Genomic DNA, 26528 nt, shown 5'->3' on the forward strand with positions numbered 1-26528 from the left:
GCCGGTCTGGGACACCGGGTGGAAGAGAAATCTCCTTGGCATCATTATCTCCATTTGTAAGCTTTGACATTTTAAACCATGCGTTCCTTTTAAAAATAAAACTTTGGAAAAATACAAAATGCCAAATAAAATGACGCATCCTTCTGAGAGGATGGAGCATAATATTTGGAGCCAGCCTTGGATCTGGAAACCGTGTACAGTACACAATACAGACTACACAGAGGCTCCGGGCAAGTTCCTGCCCCGACGGCGCCCCAGCATCTGCAGGAGGAGCCCTCGGGTGCAGCCTGCAGAGCGGCCAGGAGCCCACCCGCTGCACCGGTCCCGGGTCCCAGGCCGGGCGGCCCGTGCGGCGCCCCGCGGTGCGGGCCCGGCCAATCAGCGGCCGCGGGGCGGGCGGAGTGGCGGCGCCTCAGCGCGGTGCGGAGAGCCGAGCAGAGGCGCCCCTGCCGTCCCGCAAGCGGACGATGGCACGCTCACCCGTGCTCCTGCTGCTCCTGCTGCTCCTGCTGCTGCTGCCGCCTCCGCCGCCGGCCCTGGGCTTCGGGCTCCTCGGCGCGGACAGCCGGCGCCCCGACTGCGGTCCGTGCCGGCCGGAGCGCTGCCCCGCGCCCGCGCGCTGCCCGGCGCCGGGCATCCCCGCGCGCGACGAGTGCGGCTGCTGCGCGCGCTGCCTGGGCGCCGAGGGCGCGCGCTGCGGGGGCCGGGCGGGCGCGCGCTGCGGCCCCGAGCTGGTGTGCGCCAGCCGCGCCGCCGCCGGGGTGGCGCCCGAGGGCACCGGGCTCTGCGTGTGCGCCCAGCGCGGCGCGGTGTGCGGGTCCGACGGCCGCTCCTACCCCAGCGTGTGCGCGCTGCGCCTGCGCGCCCGGCACGCTCTGGGAAGGCACCCCGGCCACCTGTACAAGGTGCGCGACGGCCCCTGCGAATTTGGTGAGTCTGGCTTTTGCCCCGCAATAGGTCCCCCCTTATCCCCCCAGCTCTGCACCACGATGGGCAGCGCTGCCGAAGCCCCAGTTTTTCCTTCAGGATCGGTTTTGCTCAGGGAGACTGGGGCTTCCAGGAACTCACATCCTGCGCCTGCCCTCCCTGACCAAGCTCATAGCGTGTTTCCCTCCACGAGACTGGGAGTTTGGGAGTGGGGGGTCCTCTCTGGGTCCAAGTCGCCGGAGTGGGTTGTTTGGATGAAGAGGGAGGGGACGTGAAGATGCCGGAGGAGGAGGAGAGGACCTCCAGACCAGGACTCGGGCGCTACTCAGGACAAGTTAGACCTTTGGAGACGTAGATTAGACTCACAAAGGATCATAGTGCCGCCAGGGGCAGACCCAGGTTTTGTGGAGCTAAGGCTTACTACAATGTAGAGGGTCCCACTTTAAAGGAATCGAAAATGAATCATTGCTTGGAACCTGGAGACTTAAAGTTCATTAACCTTGCAATACAGTTGTGTACAGTTCTTGCTGCCCACCCTTTCTATGTAATTTTTTAAAATCAAACAAAAACAAATCAAACATTAGTAAAGGAATACCCAGAGATGCACTCTGCCAGCCCACTGGATTTTGGAGAACCGCCCCTTTCCACGCTGCCTGAGGGGCCGGTGGAGAGCCTAGGGTGAGTCTCCAGGGGTCCAGCGTGGGGTTCTGGCCTAAATGCCTCGGTCAGTGTAATGACTTCAGCTCCAACAAGGACGCCTTGGGGGTGGGGGGATGCCTCAGCAGGCATTGGGAAGTTTCTAGCATTATTTTCCCAAAAGCATTCCTAGTAGATGCATGTCCAGGAGGCCGGTGTTGGAGACGGGGCAGGAAGGCTCCTGTCCCAGAAACACGAAAACAGCGTTTCCTGCGCCTCCCTGGAGCACAGGAGTCACCGATGGCCACTCCGAGTTGGGGCTCCCATGCGGGGGAGAGCTGGCTGGTCCTTCCTGTACTGCTGGTTTCCTGAATGACCTTGGGCTGGTCCCTTCCCCTCTGTGGGCTGGGTCAGCCCCGTGGAGCCACTGTTGAGGTCTCTTTGTTTCTGCCCGGTGGCGTTTAAACAGTCCCGTCTCCTTCCTTTTTCTGGTTCCTGTCACTCGTTTCTTTACAATCTGCTTTCCTCAGCAGTTAATTCACAGGCGGTCCTCTTTGTCTCCAGACAGGTAACACCTTCACTCCACATGCAGGAGACATAAATGCTGACCAGGCCTCCAGAATCTGCTGGTGTGCAAGGTCTCAGATGGTTTTTCCCTGGAGAGATAATTCCGAGAGAGAGAGAGAGAGAGAGAGAGAGAGAGAGAGAGAGAGAGAGAGAGAGAGAGATGCCTTGAAAATATTTAAGATGTTTAGACCAAATCTACTATTATGGGGAGGAGCCTGAGGCTGGGGGTCGGGGGAGCACGGGGCCGGCCAGGGTGACCTGTAAAGCCTGACCAGCTCCCAGGTCCCCTGCACCCTGTTCTGGGCTCTTTTCGGGACAGGACTTGATTGTGTTAAGTTAGGCAGGTGGTGGTTGCCATGGTTACCGGCTGGAGGCCAGATGGCAGATGGAAACCCCATACCCCTAATTCACTGAAAATTACCGAATGACAAGTAAATGTGACAGCCCCTCCACGCTGATCTATGGGCCCTGAGGCGCCCCTCAGGCAGCAGCCCCCAGGCGAAAAGATGCTCGAGGCGCCAAAGGGAGGCAATCCAGAAGCTGCTTTTAATGATCCCATTAGTGACAGGCACCAGGCCTCCCCGGAATTTACCTCTCCTTCCCCACCCGTAATTGTCAGCCGCTGCAGACACGGCACTGTCTTCCCGTCCCTTCTTGTCCTGAGATGCACGTGTGGCCCCTGCCCCTGCGTCTGGTGGGGCCTGAAGGTGTGGACCGGCTCTTTCCCAGCTGGATCGAGGCCGGGCGGCACCTCCCTCTGTGCTGCCTACAGCCACCATGCAGAGGACGCAGCGGGAGCACTTTTAACAAAGCCCCTGGGGACCCCGGCGGAAGGGAAGCAGACTCAGTCACAGCAGCAGCTGTTCTGCCTCAAAACTGGCCATAAAGCCACCACCCCTCCCCAGCTCCATCACCCTCCCTTTCACTCTGCGAGCTTCCCACTTTCACAGAGCGAAGCCTCCGTACATATGTATGACGCTCTGCACAGCGGGGAAGGTGTTCTTACACGTGCCTCTCAGGAGCGCTTGGAAACAGTTTTCAGGCCTAAATGCTTCCTTTTCCTCCCGCGCCCTGCAATGCCCCCAGAATGCCTGATAATGAGAGTCATCCTCTGGTTAACACGCATTTATTGAAGACCCACTGCGTTCCCACATCTGAATAATTATTTACTGTTGGAATATATAATATTCAGTACATATATTTGCATCCCATCTTCTTGCTCGATTTTCACAACTGTCCTGGCCAGGACTCGCGCCCATTTCATAGAAGGGAAAGCTGAGGCGTGCAGGAGGGCGTCTCCTGGAGCCATCTGGCTAGCTCCCCGCGGAGGTGGGGCTCCAGCCTGGGTTCACTGGGGCCGTGCATCTCTGGCCCGCTGGCGGCCTGATTGGGAAGGTGCTGCAGATTGGGTACTGTTGAGTCTGGAGGGTTTCTTAGTCTGGATCTACCTGTTTTTCTTCCCCCCAAGGCTTGTTGCTGGTTCCTCTGTTAGTGCTGGGTGGTGGCTCCTGAGAGGAACAGGGAGAAGGATCTGAGAGGAGCCTTGAAGGATGAGTAAAAGATTCCCAGGTTGAGGGTGGGGAAAGCACGGCATAAACGAAGGCACAGAGGGAGGGAGGTCCAGGGTGGGCAGAACGGAGCCAAGAGACCATTGGTACCATCTTGCCCACCCAGAGTCCTTTAAGGCAGGGTCCTTGCAAGCCAGGCTGAGGGAGGAAGCTTCATTCTATACAGAATTAACGGTTCTGTTTCTCAACTGTAAGGCGGCGTGGCATTCCGTTGTTACCGCTGTCGTTACTGTAAAAGGCTGTGTTGTTCCTTCCAGGTGTGCACTCTGACGAATTGCTAAGGCTGGGGGTGGGTGAGGGCCTGCAGGCAGCAGGCTGACGCCCTATTTCGAAAGCTAAATTAGATAGGAACAGAGCACTGTGCCAGTGCCCACCAGGACACCAAGCCTCCGGAGCTGCAATAAGCTCCTGAGACCCCGAATCTTGGAAAATCTACCTCGGTTGGGAGTCCAGCTCCACTTAGAAATACGCCTTTTGGAGGTGTGTGTTACCAGGTAACCAGGAGAGTCGGCGAATGCCACTTTGTGAGAGGGACAAAGAAGGGGGGGGGGGTGTTCGTGCTCCAAAGCCTTTCAGGCGGAGGGAGGGGTGTGAGGCGCAGGCTGAGGGGAGCGGGATGAAGCCGCATCTCATTCTACACGGGAAGGTGACTATTAGCATAAATTAAAGGGCTGTTCGGTGGCTGATCATTAAACTAGTGGCGGGGCGCTTTCTCCTGCAGGCGGATGGGGTCCTGGGGGATGACTTCTGATCTTCTTTCTTTCCCGAGCACCGTTAACGTTAAAGACGTCTCAGAGGCATTTGGGAAGATCTTTCACTCTGGCAGCCCCGGGCACGGCTGAGGGGGTGAGGGGCCAGACCACCACACACTATAAAGATAACATCGGTCCTTTCATTTGCACAGACCCCACAGCTAATGGCACAGTCCCATTCATTCTCTCCCTTCGCTGGGAGGACAAGGGCCAGAGTCACCGTCTCGGTGTGCAGACAAGGAGGAGACGGTTGGAAACTTGCCAGAGCTCCCGCGTTGGGCCTTTGAGATTCCCTGGGTTCCATTTGCCCACCCAGGGCTGCCTTGGTTAGGACACACCTGGGTGACTATTTTCTGTTCCCCGGTGGGTAGACGTGTGCCGTCCCAGCACTTCCAGGGCTGCTGCCGGCATGAACAGGAGGAAACAAGTAATGAGCAGGGAAGGGCTGGAAAGACAAAGCCAGCACGCTCAGACTGGACGGAGCAGGCACCATCCTCCCTCTCGAAAGCCATCTGACTCCTGTCAAAGGCAGGTAGACGGGAACGCCTGGCTCTTCCAGGAGGATGGCAGCTCTGGCAACCGTGAGGCTTTGCCCCGGGCTCATCCGAGGACGGGCCACGGCCTCTGGAGCCTCCGGAGAGGACAATAGAGGCATCTTTGAGGAGACCATCCTGGGGGGAGCACCACCTGCCCCATCCTCAGGTCCCTCCGTGGAAGCCTTTACAGTTTGCAAGGAGCCTTGTGACTGTTCCTCACATCAGCATATAGGAGGGGAGGGATAAGTGACTTCTGTGCCCATTTTAGAGAAGAAGAAACTGAGGGCATGTCATAATAACGGGGGTGTGGCCGAGACAGGATGTGAATCTGGTAACCTCCTGCCAGTGGTAGTCCTGAGGCTGAGTATCCCACTCCAATGAGCCCTTGGGGACGAAGTACTGGGGATGACCTGCTAGTGTTAAGGACACACCACCCATTCAGAGGTATCTTCACAAGAGCTGGTCCCCTGGGGTGAGCCTGGAGGGTTTTATTCCGGGGCAGAAAAGAGTCAGCACAGCAGTGTATCCTTAGCCAGGCCTGCTGGCAGGGCACGTCCTCGGCTGGGGTCTGGGAACCGGGATCCCAGGATTCCTGCCGTGCTGCGCTGAGAGCAGTGCTCACTGTGCCTGAACTGAGCGAAGGAGAGCTGCCCCCCCCCCCCCCTGCTGTCCCCCTGGGAGCCTGGAACTGCAGGGTGCAGCAGGCAGAGGGGGCGCAGGTGGCCGCCCCCAGTAAGGCACTGAGTGTCGAGTGTGCTTCCCTGGGAGGTGGCGTTTTGCCTGTTGTCACAATGTGTTGCTGGGGAATTGAGCGTGTCCTGTGACTCGGCGGGGAGAGGCTCGTGGAAGCTTGCACCTGGATTTCCCAGGCTGTGCCCGTGTGCCGTTTCCTGTGCCGACTGGCTTTGTCTCCTTTCTCTGTGATCACAGCTGTGAGTAAAACTGTGCTGAGTCCTGTGGTCTTCCTAGCAAATCTTCAAACCAAGGGGTTGTCTTGCGGACCCCCGACATAATCCCTAAGGAGTTTTCTTATAACGGAATGGCGTCCGAACAAAATAACGCATGTTTCACTTTAAAAATCAGTGTGGAGCCCAGCGGTTGAGCATCGACCTACGAACTGGGAGGTCACGTTGCAGGCTCGATCCCCAGTGGGGGCGTGTAGGAGGCAACCCATCAGTGATTCTCTCATCATGGATTTTCTATCTCTCTCCCTCTCCCTCCTGCTCTGAAATCAATCAATAGATAGATAGATAGATAGATAGATAGATAGATTTTTAAAAAATAAAAGTCAGTGTAGCGTTAATAGATTCAGGGTCCCTGTTCTTCCAGACACTTCACCTCCCGAGCCTCGGTTTTCTCATTTGTAAAATGGGGATAGATGCAGGGCTGGTGTGAGGGTGAAAAGAGTAGTGTACCTGGACATGTCATGGAAGGAGAGGGCAGGGCTTGGAGCCAGACCCCAGGCTCATAGCCTCGCCCCGCCTTTTATGGCTGGGCGACCCCCGGGTGGCAGCTGCTGAGAGGCTGGAAAGGTCAAATGGGTTAATAATCCCCGTAAGCACAAGAGCGCCTCGCACACAGGGAGCTCAGTGTGAGCTGGTGGCATTGCTGCCATTGTGACAAAGACTACGATGGTGATGACTGACTGTAAAGAACTGTTATGGATAAAATTGTTTTCAGTGTAAAATCAGACAGGTTAACATTTAAAATAGATGACTGTGACAAAGAGACAGGAGGAAATTTTTCTAGGTAACCGAACTGTCCTCTGACTTGGTTATGGCAGCAGTTACGCAACCGTATGCATCTCTCAGAACGTAGACCCGCGTGCCAGGAGGAAGGAGTGTGCTTGTGTGAATTTAAAAATAAAAATGTGAATGTCTCTTTATCATCAGAAGCTCTTCAGTAAAAGAAACGGTATTTTTCTGCCACGTGGCATCAGTGGCAGAGACAGGATTTGCAGGGCAGCCTTTCCTAACTGAAAGAGAGGGAGAGGGGAATGCAAGGGGAGAAACGGGAAATGTGATTTACTGGCTTATTCGTTTAGACCTGAAAGGGACTGATGAAATCTCATTTAAAATTTATGACTTTACTCGAATGAAAGTAAAACATGTTGATGGAGGGTCCCTCTGGAATCCGGAGGGCTTTGGAGTAAGATGTGGTTCTGGTTGTCCCGCTGTGCGCTGTTCCAGGAGCCGTTTGGGCTCCGGGGGAGGCGATGCCCGCAGGCGGACGTGCATACATCAGCCCCTCTTTGTCGTCTGTGCAGATGGGGCTCCTGCCACGGAGCAGGGCCGCTGTGGCTCTTTGCGGCAGCCGGGCAGGCGGCTGGGCGCATCGGGCAGTGTTAGAAGCCTGGGACCTTGGTTCACTGAAGGGGCGTTGGCCACACTCAGGGACGTGGGTAGAGGGCAGTGCGATGGCCACAACGGAAGGTGTGAGCTGATCAGACAGGCTGAGGGGGAAGAAGGGCAGTGTCTGTATTCAATTCACTAGAGACCCTTGGGGGGCCTGGGAGGCTGCAGGGTTCAGAGGGCAGCCTGGGATAAATAGGTGGGAGGTACAGGGAAGTGGGTTGTTAGTTCCAATGAGGACAAACTTTCAAGGACAGAAGGGCCTGGCTCCGTTGGTAGTGAGCTCTCTGTCACTAGAGGCATGCAATTGGAGGCTTAATGAGCACATCGCAGACGGTCAGTCACAGGATCTTGGGAAGAGTTAGGCCCTCTAGTTTTGAGATTCTGTGGCTCTAAGACAGTTCCCCAGAGGTATTTTTTGGGGGGCACCAGCTTGATGGGGTATGCTTCATAGTCTGTCTGAAGGAGCCAGACCAGCCTCATTTCTATATCCTTTCACTCCTCCCCTCTGCCCTTTCCTTCCAGCCTTTTGTCTCCCTCCCTTTGTTCTTCTTTTCCTCTTTAAGGCCTGCTGGCCCGGCTGTCCCTGAGTCATCAGGAAAGCCCCAGGAGTCTGCAGCTCTGCAGTTGGAGAATGGATGTGTTTGCTCTTTTATTTGTCGTGTGTGTTTTCACCCAGCCATCTGTTTACCGGACCAGCTTCTGACCCCCACTGCATGTTGTGTTAACTGAAGCCGTCACTTTCACACTCATCACAGTGTAAGGTCAGCTCAACACCCTGTGACCAGCAAAACCCAGCAGAGAGCATTTCCCCACCAGGGGCCCACAGTTCACCTCGCCCAAGACCCCGTGGGGCCAGGGCCAGAGGCGAGGGTGGGCCAGCCTGCCTTCCTGTGCAGGTGAGACAGGTGGGAGCCCCTGGCCTGCCAGGCAGACTATGATTCAGCAGGTCCAAGCGGTGCAGGCCCTCTCACTGCCCTCTCAGCCCTGCAGGATGGGGAGCTGTCTGCTTTGGAGCAAGGGGGTGTATTCCATGCAGAGGCAGGAACATTGAGGGGCGGATGGAGAGCCCAAAGGCCAAGGCCCATGGACTTGATTCTTTTAGTCCCAGTGTGAGTAGAGCGGGTGCCCTGCACAGGGAGTTGGGCAGAGTATGGAGTATGAGTTAAGAATTTCTAACTCGGATACCTACCTACTCTCCGGTCCCATCCAGGGCACCCACACCCTCCCCCTCCTTTCTGTAAAGCTCTGGCAGCGTAGACCCACACTGTCCAGCTCCCAGCCTCTGGCTCCTGAGTGTATGGCACGGGAGGTGCACGGGGAGGGGGAGGCCAAGTGGAGTCTGTGAGTCTGTGATATGCAAATGAGCGTCTTGAAAGGACCGCAGGGGGCCTGGGCTCCAGGGTGGACGCAGCTGTCTGAGGTGGCGTTCTTCTTTGAAGGGCCCTCCGTGCGGGAAGAGAAAAGCCCATCTGTCAGTAGACTCAGCTGTTGGTGAAGCGACACAGCCCCTCCTGGAGCCCAGCACCCTGTCGTGTAGCTGAGCCAAAAGCAGATGGCAGCCGGGGCCTGGCAGGGAGCGTGAAACGGAGCTCTGCCATGGATATGGCTGGTAGCTTTAGGAAGCTGCCTTTTTCCTTCTGAATCCGTGTTCCTGCTGGTGGGGCAGAGGCATGGGTGTCGAAGCACGCAGGCATCCGTCCAGGTCTAAGGCAGGCTCTCCTGCACGGTGCCTTGCCTAGGAGTGTGTTCTGTGTGTGTGGAGAAAGCTTTGGTCTGCCACTGCCCTCTCCACGTTAGACAGGCCCAGCAGGCTGGCCACAGCAGGGGATTCTGGAAGCGGGGTCCTGGGTCCTGGCAAGGTGAAGGTTGTGTTCCTTTGTCTTCTTCCAGCTCCTGTGATCGTCATTCCACCCCAAAGTGTCCACAACATCACTGGGGCCCAGGTGTACCTGTCCTGTGAGGTGAGGGCGGTGCCTCCCCCGGTCATCACGTGGAGGAAGGTATTTATATACAATATCTCACTCGCTCGTGTGCGTGTGCGTGTGCGTGTGTGTGTGTGCATGTGTGTGTGTGTGCATGTGTGTGTGTGTGTGTGTGTTTTGGGGGGGCAGTTAAAGGCTTTTTGTTCTTTTAAGTGTGTTTGTGAGCATATATGTGGATCAGAGGATTTTAAAGGGATATGTTTTACACCATTCCTCTGCCTCCAGGTTTATTTCCTCAAAGCATTTACCCTGAAGCTCTCCCCAGAGAAGAGCGGTTGCCATCCTTCCCGTGGCATTTGCTCTCTTGGCCACTCAGCCGTGGAGAAAGGTCGGCTGTTTATCTAGCCTAGATCAGCGGGATGAAGTAGGAGACTACTTAACTGGCTTGGGTTTTAGAAAGACGTGGCTGGTGGCAGAGAACCCCATCCTGTTCCAAAACTAGATCTTCCTGCAGATCAGTTTTTGAGAGACTAGCACGGACCCCAGCATAGGCTGTGCCTCGTCTCAGCAGCCCTGAGAACTCCCGACCTGCCTCTGCAAGACGGTGCTGGTGTCCGCATCTTTGCTGTCCACCAGAGTGTGCTGTCCGTGTATGCATTTGTGTTTTTAACGAGACTGACTGACATTTCAACAGGAATAGGAGCTATTAGGGTTTTGGCCTGCTTGCCGGTGGCAAGATGAAGACAGTGAGGATGTCTGTGGGTGATGGTTTCCAGAAACGCCTTTTCTGAGCCATCCCTGGCTTTCCTGTCCTCTTCAGATCACACGGTCTCCTGAGGGCGCCCAGGTGCTGGAGGACCTGCCTGGGGACCACGTTAATATCGCTGTCCAGGTGCGAGGGGGTCCTTCGGACCACGAGGCCACAGCCTGGATTTTGGTGAGTAGCTCATTCATTTCAGATTACTGGCCACTATTGACTGGCCCTTGTAAAGCACCCTTTATATTTCTATAACATGTTACATGTTTCAAAGCTGATCTTACCCAGTTTTCATTGGACCCCATAAGAACTCTGAGGAAAGCAGGTGATTTTCCGTGGCCGGCAGAATTATGGCCCCGGGAAGAGGTCCTTGGAGCCTGAGGATGGTTTCTGTTATAGCAAGAGGGGAGTAAGGCAGCAGATGGAATGAAGGTTTGCTAATTACCTGACTTTAATAAGGAAGTTACCCCACATTATCTGGGCGGGCCCAATGAAATCACAAGAGTTCCTTAAACGTGGAAGAAGGAGGCAGGAGAGAGACGGCAGTGTGAGAAAGACATGACTCGCCATTGCTGGCTCTGAAGATGGAAGGAAGGGGCCACAAGCCAAGGAATGCAGGCAGCCTGTACACTGGAAACGTATGTTCCCCTAGGGCAGCGGTCGGCAAACTCATTAGTCAACGGAGCCAAATATCAACAGTACAACGATTGAAATTACTTTTGAGAACCAGATTTTTTAAACGTAAGCTTCTTCTAATGCCACTTCTTCAAAATAGACTCGCCCAGGCCGTGGTATTTTGTGGAAGAGCCACACTCAAGGGGCCAAAGAGCCGCACGTGGCTCGCGAGCCCCAGTTTGCTGACCACGGCCCTGGGGTCTCTAGAAAGAAAGCAGCCCTGCCAACACCCTTGACGGTAGCCCACTGAGACACATTTGGACTCCAACCTCAGGAAGTGTAGATAGTAAGTTTGTGTTGCTGTAAACCACTAGGTATGTGGCAATTTGTTACAGCAGCCACAGGAAACTAAGACACTTGCCCGAGACCACATAGCTGATAAGGAGGAAAGACGTCACTTTCACATCTTCTCATAGCTTTTCTCTGCCACTCGCAGCAGTTTTGCTAAGATGAGGGAATGCCAGGTGTTTGAAGGAGCAATGAAGTGATGAGATGGGGGTTCATGTTGGCCGAGTGGCTCCAACTCTGTGAGCTTCAGTGTCCACAACTGTAAAAACAGGGCTTTGGACTGGACAGCCAAGGACCACACGAGTCTAACAATCTGTGACTTACCTGCGAGGCTCCTGTAGCATGAGGATGATGCTGCTCCCCCTTCACCCGTGATCACCGTGAGTTCGAAAGGAGACGGTGTGCATCAGTCCTCCCTGGTCTGCAGAGTGACTCGCAAGTGACAGAGGTTGTTCTAACAAGAGAGAGCAAGAGAGGAGAGAGCTGCTGTGGATCTGCTCTGCAGGGGCCGGGGAGCAGGGTGCCCCCGGGGTGTCTTCCCCCTTCACCACCATCTCTACAAGGTTTGGCAAATCCTCGGCATCCAGCTCAGAGACGCAGAATGCAGTTGGGTCCGTGGCTTTTTCGAATCTGAGCCTCGGTGTCCACAATTGTAAAAAGAGGGCTTTAGGCTAGACAACTTCCTAACATTCCCAACCTTCATTACAAAAATAGTGTGGAGGCAAGGTTTCCTCTGGTGTCCTCTTTGTGAAGGCTGCCTCCTTTGGGTGCCCCCGGGGGCCATTCCTTGGGCAGTAGATCTTTGTTCTTTTCATTTGCAATATTTTCCTTATAACCTATACCTATCCCCTTCAATAAGAGGACCAGGTAGTTCATAGTAAAAGGCAAGGATGCAGAGGAAACCTCAACACAAGAGCCATGATAGAGGGTACTAGGACGAAATTTAAATTCTTCCTTGGCAGCTAAGGCGAGAAGAGAAATAGAGGGAGCTCTAGCTTATTTAGAAAAGGAACAAATGCTCAGAGGTATCACCAAGACTCATCAGGACGTGGCTTTGCTGGGCCACAGAGAACTCTGTAAGCTCGTTTGCTTTATTTCTAGATCAACCCTCTGAGAAAGGAAGACGAGGGAGTGTACCAGTGCCACTCGGCCAATGCGGTGGGGGAGGCCCAGGCCCACGGCAAGGTGACGGTTAGCGATCTGAGCACGTACAGAGTCCCTCGCCTCCCAGCTCCACACGACCGCATGTGACGGAGTAAGGACGTGTTCTAAGTCATTTTCGGTATTTGTACATCTGTGTCCCAAGAGATGGAGATGGTTTATAAAGATGTGCAATAAAAAGAAAAACACACACATAAATGTAGGAAGCCGGGATACAAAACAAGAGTAGGAACATACGACAGTTAGCAGGTAGTATCTCTAGTGTGTTCTATGCACTACTCTGGGCTTCCCGCCTACCATGCTCATCAAGAGCTGTGAACGTTACAGGCATCCACACGGTAAAAAGGACCGGTGGTTTCTTTATGTTTCTGAGGCTGAGTGGAGTATTTTCCGTGGATCCCCCCTGAGAGGCACCGGGAGAACAGACACGGTCACTGTGTCAGCACCGCATGCCCCCAGAGAAGACGCCTGAGCCTCCTCTGTCTGCGTCCCGGTTCCTTCTGTGTCTCTTAGCAGCACATCTGCAGAGAGCCTGCGTCTCCCTAGGCCAGGGGGCCTGAGTCCTCAGAGTCACCTGGGTGAGAGCTGTCCCCTGCCAACAGGCGGACTGTGAACTTAGAAAACGAATCCTTTATTAGCCAGCTTCTGCTGCTTAACAACCCCCAAAAGATCACCAACATTTATCTCCTCCTCACGTTCCCCGTCGAGGTGGCAGGTTGGCTGTGTTTCCCCTCCAGGTGGGGACCCGGCTGGAGGAGCAGCCCGCTGTGGAATATGTCCACTCTCATGGCAGAGGGATGAGCAAGAGGCCAAACCAAGTACATAATCTGCTTTAAAGTTTCTGATGGGATACAACATTTGTCACATCTGCTTAACTCTGTATCCAGAGCAGGTCACGTGGCCACACCCAGCATTAGAGGGCTGGGTGGCCTCTTCTCCTCTCACAGAAGGCGAGGGCAGGGAGTATGATCTTATTTTTGTGTATGTGGTTTTTTTTTTTTAAATATGTTTTGTATTGATTATTTATTTATTTATTTATTTATTCTTAAGAGGGAGAGGAAGGGAGGAGAAGGGAAGGGAGAAGGAGAGAGACACATCGACTGGCTGTCTCCTGCATGCCCCTTACCAGGGATCTAGCCCACAACTGTGGCATGTGCCCTGGCTGGGAATCGAACCAGCAATTTCTAGGTGCATGGGATGACGCTCAACCAACCAAAAGGGAGGCATTCTCTTACAGGATGGCAGGAATAGTTGTGAACAGGCACCGTCACCAAGGCCTACTGACGAATTTTCAATAGCGGGAAAAAGTAGAAACAATTTGAAAGGCATTAGTTTTTTGCTGTGGTTGTGATGTATATGATTCAGCCACTCTTGTTAGACACTTCCTGCGTACAAGGCCCATGGCAGGTGTATAGGGATGCCCAGAAAACCAAAATGTGGACGTCATGAAACTGCCAGGAGTGCCATTGCCCCCACCTTCCATGCAACAGGAAGTTGACTGTGACAGAGCAGGCTTCTGTCCTCCAACTTTTTCCTCTTTTCTTCCAGGGTCTCAGAAGCACGATCACGGGATGATGGGAAAGTCAAGTGGTGGATGGTTTCCCTTTGTGACAAGTTGGAAAAAACTGTTTGTAGATGACCCCTTTTGTATGTTTTTAAGAATTAGATGCAAACTAGATTCATATGCAGATGTAGTTTTTAGCAGGGCGAACACGGGGAAAATGTCTAGACTGCATGTGGTTTTTTTTATACTTTTGAAATGAATTGCTCTGAGAGAATTCTTTTTTTTTAACTACTCCTCCCGGGGAAGATCATGTTGTGGAATATTTGTAACTGTAAAGGGCTAGAGGAGGGGTGTGTGCGCTGTGACTCTTTGCCTCGCTTGTCCGCGGCTGATTGGTGGAGCTCTGTGACGTGGTGCGTGTTGTAGAGCCAAGGAGGAGGGTCCCTCTGTCCGATGCCTGACCTCTAATTTGCTGTGTGACCTGGACAGGTCCCTTCCCTCTCTGGGCCTTGGACTCCTCCTCTGTGAATATGGTGTTTGGACTGGATGTTACCTGTGCCTCTTTGAGCCCTGTCATCCTAGAGTAAGATGGCCCTACAGAAAAAATACAGACGTGTGGGCTTAGCATTCTTTTTTAAATGGCATTTCCTCAAAACCAAACAAATGGTATTCCCTCATATTAGGGTGAGGACAGCTGGCTGTATCTCTTCTATTCCTGCCACTTTCCCATGTTAAAGAAACACTTTACCAGACCCAGGGGCCCCATGGCTGGGCGTTTGGATACCATGATGTCTAGTACTTGTTCCCAAGCTTGGCATTCTTGAACCAGGTGGGCAGTGGAGACCTGATTCTTAGACATCAATTTGTAAAAACGGGGTCAGATGCTCTGGGCTGTGGAACTAGTGTAATAGAAGGTTTTACTTAGAGATGTTTTGACTTCAGCCAGGAATGGGGCTTGCTCTCCTTATTTTAAATGAAGAAAGGAAGAAGGAGAATATTTAATGTCTCGGCTTAAAAAAAAATTGATATTAGGCTATTAAAACTTTCAGAATTAGGATCTCACATGTGGACAGTCCTTGAAGTTCATGAAGCCCTTTTCCTTATGCAGTCACTCCCCAAGTCCAGGGCAGCAGGGTGAGGGTTAGTGTCCCTGCCCCTTTACTGAGGAAGAAACGAGGCTCTGAGAGCAGAGCAGGTGCCCAAGGTCAGAAGGCCTCAGACTCATGGTGCCTGGCCCTCCTTGGCACCCTCTCCACTCTGTGGTGCTGCTTCTCAGGATCATCTCTAAACGAGGTGGGAGAGGCTGCCAGGTACCCAGGTTTCAGGGATTCTTATCCAGGTTCACCTCAACATTTAAAATGCAACCTCACGCTGCCCGCGGTGGGCGTGACATTTTGGTGTCCTTTTTGGAATTGCATTTTCTGCCTTTAAGGCTGGCCATTTCACAACTGAAATTTTGGGGTGGCAACACCGTGACACACTACACAGCAGTAGACGGGCCTGGGAACCCAGACACATGAGGCCCATTTGGGACTTCATTCCCGGCTCACTGCGTGACCCTGAGCAAGTCCCCTTCACGGTCTGCACCTCAGTTCCTCATTTGAATGAGAAGAGAATGAAACTAGATGGTGGTTTTCAAACTTTAGAACATTGGAACCCCCTCTTTGAGTAAAATTAGAATTAAAACTGATCAGACTGGAAGCTCTCCTTGCCTGTTGGTGGTTGGAGCTGCTGGGGGACCTGCTCACATCCCCTCCTTTCTCGGCACCTTCTAACCTCTCTCCCGCTGACCACCACTCTTGTACTGAGGTCTGCAGGGCATTCTTCTTGTTCTGAGTGGGTGATAAGACACTAGGAGGAATGGGGGTGCTGAGGCCCTGGAGAAGGTAGTAGAACCGCACCTGCTAATAAGCACACTTAACAAAATCAACTGAATCTCCTCAAATTTGCCCGAACAGAATTGGATATAGACCCAGAGAGCAGGCTAGACAGAGCCCTGTGATGAGGAGCTAAGCATGAAGACTGATGAGGCTGGGTTTACATCATAATTGTGTGCAAAAAAAATTAATAAATGTTACACTGTCTGAAATTTTCACCAAAACCAAAAAGTTAGAAGAAACATGATTGTCCCAACCTAACGGCTTCTCGTTGGTGAGAGCCCAAGGCCTCTGCAGAGGCTGAAGCACGTGTGCTTCATTGGAAAGATGATCCCCAGAGCCTGTGTTTTCTACCCTATGTTCCTAGATGTGATGATGTCACATGACCCCTGCACCCTGAGAATAAATGTTTTTTGAGGACAGTCTTTGGTGTCTTTGTCCTTGGGATGCTCCTGTGGGTGGTCCCGGGCCCACAGATCCTTCATCATCCCTATGCTTCTCGCCCCCTTTTTTGCTTGCCTGTATCCCCCTTACCTCTCACCTGGGCTCTAGGCACAGCGCCAACTGAGCACCTTGCTTGCAGTTATTAACCAGTCCTAATCGCCTGCCGCTGGCCTGATTCTTCCAGCTCCCCCTGAACTTGGGTCTCCCACTATATAAACATTCTAGCATTTAATTCACTCACTTAGATCTGCCCTCTGCCATCTTCCACATGCATGCGGGAGTGGCATTCTCCAGAGGCTAGAAGAAGGCAGACACTGACTATGAGAAGGTGGTGGGCCCTGGGGCCTGCATTTGGGTGAAATGTCTGGGAATGGGTGGGACAAGGTCACTGTCCTGCCAGGAAGCACAGATGTCCACTTTCTGGAAGAGAAGAGGCATCTAAGCTGGGTTTGAGTTGAAGTGGGGGATTCCTGGCTAAGGAGACAGCATGTGGAGGAAGCAGGGCTAGAGAAGAGCTTCCTCACTTGTGAAGGGGAAGTAGTGACCACTGCAGCAGCTTGGGAGCCATAGTGGCAGGTGGGGAGCCTGGGGCTTAGGCCACACCCCTAAATGCCTCCATAGGAGGGAGGTTGGACTTGATGCTGTAAGCAACAGGCAGCCTGAATCTCAGTCTATTGTTAACTAAGTTATAACTGGGTTCCAGGAAGATCGTTTGAAAGCCAAATGTCCAATCCCAAATGTACCCACTTCCCACCTGAAATTTTAAAAGTCTGATTTTTAGTCAAAACTAATTTTTTGGATCAGGTTGCGGGGTGAATTTTACCCTATTTTAAAAAAATATATATTTTATTGATTTTTTACAGAGAGGAAGGGAGAAGAAGAGAGAGTTAGGAACATCGATGAGAGAGAAACATAAATCAACTGCCTCATGCACACCTCCTACTGGGGATGTGCCCACAACCAATGTACATGCCCTGACAGGAACCGAACCTGGGACCTTTGAGACCACAGGCCGACGCTCTATCCACTGAGCCAAACGGGTTTCGGCTACCCTATGTTTTTAAGAAAACATCACCCTCGCCTCTCCCGCAGGGATGGATGACGCAGGTAAAATTAATAAGAATGAGCAAATCAATCGGCAGTGAACAGTCTCCTCTAATGAATTTCCTCACTCCCAGCCTTCGCCAGGGCCTCTGGAACATTAAATCAGAGGAAGATGATTATGCGGTATTTTAATTAATTAAGGGAAACTAAAGTGCCCTGGCGTCTGCAGCGCCGTAATGAATTCAGAACTTGGGAACCTGTTACTCGGGTAGAACTGGAGGCTGGTACTTGCACTCCCTGAAGTGTAAGCTCCTCTAGTAGGACGGGCCCTGAGTTCAGCTGCTGCTGACTCCAGGGCTGAGAAGTGTGTAGTATAGGAAGCAGTTCTCTGCGTCTCTTCCTCCTCATGCCTAAATCTCCCCCTGCTGGACAGGTGTTAGCAAGTGGTTGGTTGTACAGGGGAGAGTAAAAATCATTATTGCTAGGAAGTGGGAGTGGGGGTGGGGGTGGAGAGAACATGAGCCTCTCTCCGTTCATGAATCCACCCACCACACACATCTGCAGAGCCCCGACGAGGCCCAGGGCTTCCCTGGGTGCTGAGGGGTCCGCACAATAAAACGGGTTGAAGAAATGAATAACCCCCCCCACACACACACCTTGTCCCCAAACCTGCCCCTCTGCCGAGAACCAATCCCAGCATGTAATAGTTACAAGAGTTTTACCAAAAGGTTGGTGAAGCTTGGGGTTGAGTCACATGGAGTTCACCTGTTGAAAACGGCTAAAAGGCACTTCCCCCAAACCTGAATGGAATTGTTAACTGCCTCACAGCTCAGGGCATTCTGTGGCCTCCTCTTGGCCAAGCACCTGAGCAGCTGTCGGCTATTACTGAAACCGACGATCTCTGTCAACCCTTTGATACCTACCCTTTGAAGTGTATATTTCCACCTTGCCTTGGGACAAATTGTGTTTAATAAAAGCACGGGTACTGGGTCAAGGAGAGGCTTCTAGCTCCTTCAGCTGGAAGCTCCTCTGACCCCCAATGCCTTTCAAAAATATCTTTCGTCCACAGACTCCTTAATCATCTATGTGCAGCCCTTTCTCTAGAATGCTGAACCCTTTGCAAGGCTGAAGAAAAAGAACCCCAGCACTCCTCCAGCTAGGTTCCCTGTGGCAGTGCTGGCACCATCACCCACTCGGTTCCCCCAGCCAGCAACATGGGTCACCTCCTGGTGCCCACACCTGGTTCAGCTTAGCATCACTGGCATGGGCAGCACTGACCTGAGTGGCCGTCAGCTATTCTCCCCCCCCCCCCAACCTATCCTCCCACTGAAACAGAGCCAGCTTTAGAAACCAAAATATGACCCTTTCACTTTCCTTTTGAAGCTCTCATGGTTTCCTATCACTGGACAAAGTGTGGATTTCCCCACAGGGCCCACAGCCCCTTCACTACTCTGCCCTTGCCTCCTCCCAGGCCTTTCCTCCCTGCCTCTCCTTCCTCACACCATTTATTCAAACCCTCCATGCTTTTTCAAAAACACCATGCCCTTCCCTCTCCCAGGAACACCCTCCCAGCATCTCTCTGCCCGGGTACCTCCTTCTCACCCAGTAGGATCCTATCCCTCCCACCAGGCCTCCCCTGAGGCTGAACTATGCAGTAGAGTCAGAATACCCGAGCTTGCATCCTGGTTCCACTTACTAACTGAACATCTCTGGGTCACCATGGTTACTTATCAAGTGTGGAATATTAAGAGGTGCCTGGTGAAGACATGGAGACAGGGAACCCTATTGCACTGTTGGTGGGTTTGTAAATTGATGCAGCCACTATGGAAAAATTAAAAATAGAACTACCATATGACCCATCAGTGTCACTTTTGGGTATTTGAAGAAATCCACAACACTAATTGGAAAAGATCTGTGCACCCCTATGTTCACTGCAGCATTATTTATAATAGCCAAGATATGGAACCAACCAAAGTGTACATAGACAGATGAATAGACAAGAAGGTGTGGTGCATATATATAAGGTAATATTAACCATACAGAAGAATGAAATCCTGCCATCTGTGACAGCATGGATGAACCTGGAGAGTATTATGCTAAGTGAAATAAGTCAAATAGAAAAATACAAATACTATATGATTTCACTTACATGTGGAACTAAAAAACTAAATAAATGAACAAAACAGGAACAAACTCAGAGAATAAATTGGTGTTTGCTAGATGGGAGGGAGATTGGAGAGCTGGGTGAAAAAGGGGAGGGATTAAGATGTACACATTGGTAGTTACAAAATGATCATAGAGATATAAAATACAGCACAGCGAATATAATCAATAATCCTCCTATATAATAAAAGGCTAATATGCAAATTTACAGGAAGCGGAACAACCAGTGGAATGACAGGTTGCTATGATGTGCACTGACCACCAGGGGGCAGATGCTCAGTGCAGGAGCTGCCTCCAGCCTGCACTCCCCAGACCATCCAAAGTGTGTGCCAGACAGCCCACCTTCTCCCAAATCACTCTGCCGGTTGCCCCACAGATGGGCCCTGATCACCAGCCAGGCCTAGGGACCCTACCCATGCACAAATTTCACGCATCGGGCCTCTAGTATTGTAATAACTATGTATGGTGTCAGGTGTGTACTAGACTTATGGGGTGATTAGGTCACTTCATAAGTTATATAAACGTCTAATCACTATGCTATACACCTGAAACTAAGACTGTATGTGAACTGTAATTGAAAAACTAAAAATAATTTTTAAAATAAAGTAAAAAACATCAGGAAAAAAAATGCTTGAGGGTAATTAGATGTAGTGCAAGAGATAAGTATTGTGGGTGCTCAATACTATTTCTTCCTTCTGTGACCTCATGGCCTCGGTACTTCCATTTGTCACCAGTTCTGTAATTGCCTGCCCGCCAGACTGTGTGCTCCTGCCGTGCAGGGACTGCCCTCATTCAATTCTCTGTTCCCACAACCTGCCTAGAGCCAGAAACAGCCTTTTTTTCATCTGAACCAATTAATTAACCAGGTGGCCACCAGAGGTCAGCCTCACACCCAGAATAGAGCCAAACCAAATCAAAGTTCTTAAATGGCCTGGCACCTGGGATCGGCTCAGGAGAAGCCACGTCACTGACCCAGCAGAAGCTCTGATGGATGCAGCAAAGAAGCGGGTTGACCCTTTCTGGCTCATGCTAAACCTCTCAGCTTCCATTTCCTCATCTTAAAAAACAGTGGTAACCCCACTGCCTATTGTACAGGACTGTGTGAGGCTCAGTGGCCTGTAAAGGCGCCTCACACAGCATCCGGAATAGCAGAGCCCGGGGTAAGTGTGTTGGAATGGGTGGATGCCTGTAAACAGCAACATCTATGACCAAGTGAAGTCCTGTGGGCAGCGCCTGCATTAAATGATGCCAGTTCCACCTCCCTGCTCGCTCGGCCCTGCATCCAGAGCCGTGGGGATGAGTGCAGAGGAGCCACAGGGGGCTGAGCTGATGAGAAATAGGAGCTGACTCCTCAGTCTCAGAATTTCAGGGATCAAAGTAATGGCCCTAGAAGATCATCCTATACTGTCCCACCCCATACTGGGACACCCTGTACCAAGTTTCTCTTGGTTGAGAAGTATTGAGAAGCAGATGAGCAGTGGATTTGTTAAATCACCAGGATGCTGCTTGATGGTCATTAGAGATCCCCATTCACCCATCTACTCACTGCCATTTCCCCCTTTCATGAGAAATTCTCACTTCTATGCAAAGTACCAATAGGCTCTAAGAGAAGCAGATAAAAGGTACATTTCAGGGGACAGTCAGGGTCACTCCAGCCTTAGACAAATGGCATAGAAAGCAGGTCCTAGAAAGGAGAGATAAGGGAACCAAATAGACTCAGAATCCCCAGAAAGCAGTTTCAGGTCAACTTCAAGGTCAGATACTGAACAAAATCATCTTGAAGCCTAGGTGAGACAACAGGATGTAACGAGTGGGGATAGGGGTGGGTGGGTAGGGAGGTCGGGGGTGGGTGGCATTTGCATTCATTAGACTGAGTGGATCCAAAAGTAGGTGGTTCATTATTAACGTGGTAGAAATTGGTACCACGTTAGGAGGAAGCAGGGAGAGGGGGCTGGTGCTGTGCCGGTGGGCTCCTGCTGGCCTGGGGTTACTCCCATCCGATGGGGAAGGAAGACTAACAGTAAATATACTGAATTCAGGTTTGAAGCTCTGGAAATCCCAGCATGTCAGGATGGCCTGAGACTGAGCTTGGCTTGAGGGGCGGTGTGTTTTGGTAGAGGTTGGGGGACAGTGCCAGGGGAAAGCCTGCAATGAGATCTGACATGGACTTGTTCCAAACAGGAACCAGAGGTTGTTATTTTTTCCCCCCATGGGTTGTAAAGTTGCCCTTTGTCACCCAGCCAGCCAGGAGAAAACAAAACTCAAAATATTTTGGAGTTTTGGAGGGGACTTTTGTACTGGGCAGGGGAGGGGAGGGGTGTTGACTATAATAGATGACTACCTGGGTCCGTTCCATCCCCAAGATTCTGTAAAGCATTCAGTAATAAGAGGATATTGACACAAAGGTATTTGCAAACAGAATGTGTGACTTTATTTAACTTCTAATTGAAATAAATTCACATAAAATTCACCCTTTCAAAGTATGCAATTCAGTACTTTTTAGTATATTCACAAAGTTGAGCAACCATCACCACTATCCAACTCCAGAAGATTTAAAAACCTCCCCCGAAAAATTCCCATACCCATTAGCAGTTAGTCCCCATTCCTCCTCCCCCACCCCCTCACAACCACTAAACCACTTTCTGTCTCTACGGATTTGCCTATTCTGGATAATTCATATAAATGGCAACATACTACATGTGGCCTTGCATGTCTGTTCTTTCACTCAGCATGATGTTTTCAAGGTTCATCCATGTGGCAGCGTGTGCCAGTACTTCATTCCTTTTTTTATGGCTAAAAAGTATAAGGACTATTTCATGGAAACATTTTGCTTATTCTCTCAGTAGCTGATGGACATTTGGGTTGTTTGCACTTATGTTAAAGGAATGCTGATGTGCATTCATTCTTTGCCCATTCCTTCCCTCAAATTAAGGAAAAGGAAGGCCAAGCAAGCAAAACAGTAAAAAAAAACTGGTACGTAGGAAAGGAAAAGCAACCTTGATTTTTAGGTTACGTCGATGAAGAATGGGGCCAGAACCTGACACCTATCAGCACTCCCAATGCCTTCTAATCCCGTGTCTGAGAGGAGCCCACCCACTACGCCCGCAGGTTACCCATTAGAGAGCCCGGGGGTCAGCAGGAAGAACTAAGGTCCAGATCAGTGGTTCTTAGCTTTTCTATCCTCCAGGGGTTCTTACGGTTTCATGGAAGCAACACAGGGTCTCAAGGTGGCTGGGGTTGGGGCGCAGGTGGATAGGACTCTCAGCCCAGTCCCCATCCCTGCTTTAACTAGAGCAGCTCTGATTCCATTTTGTTTGTTGAGGTTCTAAATGTTCATTTGGAACAACTAAAGGGGGTCCATGACAAAAAAACGTTGTTGGCGACCACTGGCTAGATGGCTGTGGAATCCTTGGATGGAAGCTGGGTCTCCATGGTGGGCATTCTTACGAGTTCTTCTCTGGAACCTTGATGGTGACCGTCTTCACCTCTGTGTAGGCCTTAAGCCCGTCCTCCCCCAGCTCCCTCCCGTTCCCAGACTCCTTAAAGCCTCCGAACGGCGTGTGGCAGGTGACGATGTTGTAGGTGTTCACCCACACCGTGCCCGCCTGGAGGGCCTGCGTGAAGTACATGGCCTTGTCCAGGTCCCGTGTGAACACAGCGGCAGCCAAGCCGTACCTGGTCTTGTTGGCCCTCTCAATCACCTCCTCGATCTTCTTGAACTTGAACAGGGGCTGCACGGGCCCGAAGATCTCCTCCTTGGCGATCCTCATGTCATCCTGCACGCCACCAAAGACCGTGGGCTTGATGAAGAAACCCCGCTCCCCAAAACGCTCCCCGCCGCAGAGCAGTTTGGCCCCCTCCTTCTGGCCAACCTTGATGTAGCCCAGGATTTTCTCAAACTGCTCCTTGTCCACCTGGGGCCCCTGCTGGGTGTCCAGCTCAAAGGGGTTCCCGACTTTCCTCTGCTTAGCCTTCTCCACCGTTCTCTCGAGAAACTCGTCATAGATGGACTCTTCAACGAAGGTCCGGGACCCCGCACAGCAGCACTGGCCCATGTTGAAGAAGAGGGCCTCGTGGCACTGCTCCACCGCGTGGCCCAGGTCGGCGTCGGCCAGCACGATGCTGGGGCTCTTCCCGCCCAGCTCTAAGGTGACCCTCTTGAGGTTGGAATCCCCAGCTGCCTTCTGGATCAGGTGGCCCACCTCGGTGGAGCCCGTGAAGGCAACTTTGTCGACATCCATGTGCTGGGCGATGGCCGCTCCCGCGGTTGGGCCGTAGCCCGTGATGATGTTCACCACCCCGGGGGGGAAGCCTGCCTCCTTGATGAGGGAGGCCAAGTACAGGGCAGAAAGGGGGGTCTGCTCTGCCACCTTCATGACCACGGTGTTGCCAGTGGCCAGTGCCGGGGCGAGCTTCCAGCCCTGCATGACCAAGGGGAAGTTCCACGGGATTATCTGCCCGCAGACGCCCACGGGCTCGTGCCGGGTGAAGCAGAAATGCTCGCCGTCCATGGGGATGGTCTTGCCGTGCCACTTGTCCGCCCAGCCGGCAAAGTACCGGTACACCTTGATGACCTCATCCAGGTCCAAGACGTAAGACTCCTGGAAAGGCTTCCCATTGTCCAAGGTCTCCAGGGAGGCCAAGTAGACACGATCGCGCTCCACGAGGTCAGCCAGGCGGTTCAGCAGCCGGCCCCGCTCGGAGGCGTCCATCCGGCGCCAGGGAGACCCCAGGCGGAAGGCCTCGCGAGCTGCTTTCACGGCCCGGTCCACATCAGCTCGGTCCCCTTCGGCCACGTGGCCGATGACCTCTCCCGTGGAGGGGTTGACCGTTGGGAAGGTCTTCTTGCTGACTGCATCCTGCCACTCGTTGTTGATGAAGAGCTGGTTGTAGCGAATGTCTGGGTTCTGGATGGGGTTCGGAAGGGCTGCCGCTGAGGAGTACGGGGCGGTCCTGCCTCGGAGGCGAAGCAGCCGGGGCACCAGGAAGCGCAGCATGCTGACTACTCTGGAGAGGGACAGGAGGAACCAGGGTGAACAGGTGAAAGGGGCCCGGGGGTCCCGCAAAGGTCCACCAGCTCAGACGACCCAAGATTCTAGCATAAGGCCTGTTTCCTGAAAAAAAAAAACATGGATTGCAAGAACAATCTGGTCCAACTCTATCGTGTCTCACCTATCCTGTCTTACTCCCTCACCTCAAACGTCACCTTCTCAGCAAGGCCTTCCGTGACCACCCTTTATAAAACTGCAACTTTCCTCACCCCTAGCACTCTCTATCCCCGTACCATGGCTTTCTTTTTTTCCAGTTGACATGCCAAATAGTAGCTTTACATGCTTATATGTTTGTCTGCCTCTCCCCAATACAACATCAGCTCTTCCCCCCCACCCCCCCTGTTTGATTCATTGCCATGGCCCTGCTGCCTGGGCTTATGCTTGCTACATACATTTCCACAAAGGCTGTCTAACTGACCTAAGCAGAGAGTAGAAACCAAAGAGACTCAGAGAGAGACTGTTCTCTTAAAGAGAGGCTTGCTTCCCTTCACCTCTGTGCCTCAGCGGCCTCACATGTAAAATGCCTCACGGGGCTATGCTGAATGGGTTGTGCATTTAAAAGCCTGCCACACTCCACCCAGGACACCCAAGCTGGCAGCACCCTCAGAAGCCAGCCTCGCTCAGCCCCCGGGCACAGGTCCCACTCAGCTTGCCAGGGTGCAGCAAGTCCAGCAGCAGCTGGGAAGAAGGGCCTGTTCATTTCTTGCCTAACACTCTGAAGACAAGATTTGATTTGTAGATTTGATTAAAACAGCAGCTGCAAAACTTAAACAGCATATAAAACGTATTCACTGAAATGTAAATGGTTGTGAAGTTCCTAGGTTCACTGAAGCAGTCACTCTCCAGCCAGGACAGCAATCCCTCCGCCTTGACTCAATGGAGTCCTGTCCCATTCAACAGCAACGAGGAATTGAACTTGCCCTACTCCCCAGCCCCATATCTCCATGCCCTCTGCCACTGGCACGGAGAGGAGCAAAGAACTCATCCAGAAAAACACCTCAACCAGGTCCTCGGCTCCATACAAATCATTGTTGCCCAGGAAAGCCCTCCCGGGGGAGGAGGGGGGGAATTGAGCCAGCAGACCTGTTAGGGGTGCACTTAGGTTCCATTCTGCTCAGGGCTCTGCCCCATGCAGAAGCAGCCTTGGGTCCAACAGACCTGGGTCTGAGAAGGGAGAGGTCCACCGGAATGGGTGTAAGGAGGAGTCACCAACCCACGGGGTGGGGTGGAAGGGCTAAACAGGTGAGAGAAGTGGTCACGGGCCAAGGTTGGGAAATCTTTGATGCCAAGCTAAAACTTCCTACTTAAGGGGCCTGTATGGGGGCTGCCCGGGCACCGCCATTTGCATACAGGAAGATCGCTGGTGTGCCAGGCGTTGCAGTTTGCAGGCCATCTTCTCAGCAGTTAACTCAGAGAAACCCCTAGCAGCCCTGGGATGACCAGAGCAGATGATGACCCCCATTCTGGGAGAAGGTTGGGGATCAGAGAGGTTCAGGGGCTCACCCAGGATACACAGCAAGTAAGAATAGAAGCCTCAGCCGGGATTCCCAGTCCTAGCTTTGTGTTTCCTCCCGACTACAGGCAATTTCTTCGGTTCCTGGTATTAGTGCCCCCTGTGCCCAGGACCAGGGACCTTCTGGGTCATCGAGCCAGGAGGCGCCCATCTCATCCTTTCTGCACGGAAGGGGCGCTCCCCCACGGCTCCAGTGAGGGGCCCTCTTCTGGATTGGGTCTGGTGGGCGGGAGCACTGAGGCCCAGCTAATCCGAAAGGCTTGCGGGGAAGGAGTATGGGGGTGGCGGGAGGCTGCGGTGTCACCTCGGGAGGAGACCTCGGACCTGGGCGCAGGAGAGGATTGGAAAGCGTGGATAGGGTCCTACAATGCACGCCAGGCGGAAAGACGCCCCCAGATGGGTAAGCCGAGGCCAAGAGAGGAAGCTTCCATCAGGCGACAGGAGCTGAGGCCGCCCGGGGAGAAGAGAGTTTGTTACCTGCTGCAGGCTCGGGCTCAGGCTCAGACGGGCTCACGCTCAGGCGCCAGTTCTGGCTCTCCCGGGGGTCAGTCCTGCCTCCAGCCTGGGGTTCGCCACAGGCCCCGCCTCCGCGCTGTCCAGAGGCTCAGCGGCCAATGAGACTCCGCCTGCGCCTGGGGCGCCGCGAATCACCGGCCCCAAGGCCCCGGCCACGCCTCCCCGCGGGCGCCCAGGCTGCGGTTTCCGTTGGATCAGCTCAGCCCCAGCCCGCCACCCCTGGCAGCCGCACCAGGCCGGCGCGCTGCACCCTCCCTCGCTGCGCAGCTCTGA

The 26528-nt window shown here is 52.8% G+C and overlaps 2 protein-coding genes across 2 annotated transcripts; one reads left to right on the forward strand and one right to left on the reverse strand.

Annotated features, from left to right (window-relative positions):
- Nucleotides 1-467: 467 nt before the first annotated feature.
- IGFBPL1 (insulin like growth factor binding protein like 1) lies at nt 468-15899 on the forward strand (the record flags this gene model as incomplete). The annotated part of the gene is made up of 5 exons (XM_084899168.1): nt 468-930; nt 9231-9340; nt 10083-10199; nt 12084-12237; nt 13692-15899. 4 exons carry the CDS (start codon nt 468-470, stop codon nt 12231-12233), a joined length of 840 nt encoding a protein of 279 aa, XP_084755294.1. The 3' UTR covers nt 12234-12237; nt 13692-15899.
- A 5682-nt stretch (nt 15900-21581) lies between these two features.
- On the reverse strand, nt 21582-26325 carry ALDH1B1 (aldehyde dehydrogenase 1 family member B1). The gene is made up of 2 exons (XM_084898168.1): nt 26217-26325; nt 21582-24182 (listed from the first exon to the last, which is right to left on the reverse strand). Exon 2 carries the CDS (start codon nt 24170-24172, stop codon nt 22619-22621), a length of 1554 nt encoding a protein of 517 aa, XP_084754294.1. The 5' UTR covers nt 24173-24182; nt 26217-26325; the 3' UTR covers nt 21582-22618.
- Between the last annotated feature and the right edge of the window lie 203 nt (nt 26326-26528).

The sequence above is a fragment of the Pipistrellus hanaki genome, assembly GCF_964339955.1.
Source record: "Pipistrellus hanaki genome assembly, chromosome: 11".
Lineage (NCBI taxonomy): Eukaryota > Metazoa > Chordata > Mammalia > Chiroptera > Vespertilionidae > Pipistrellus > Pipistrellus hanaki.

Excerpts from the sequence above, each read along its gene's own strand:
- ALDH1B1 (XM_084898168.1), bottom strand. The coding sequence starts at position 24,172 with ATGCTGCGCTTCCTGGTGCCCCGGCTGCTTCGCCTCCGAGGCAGGACC.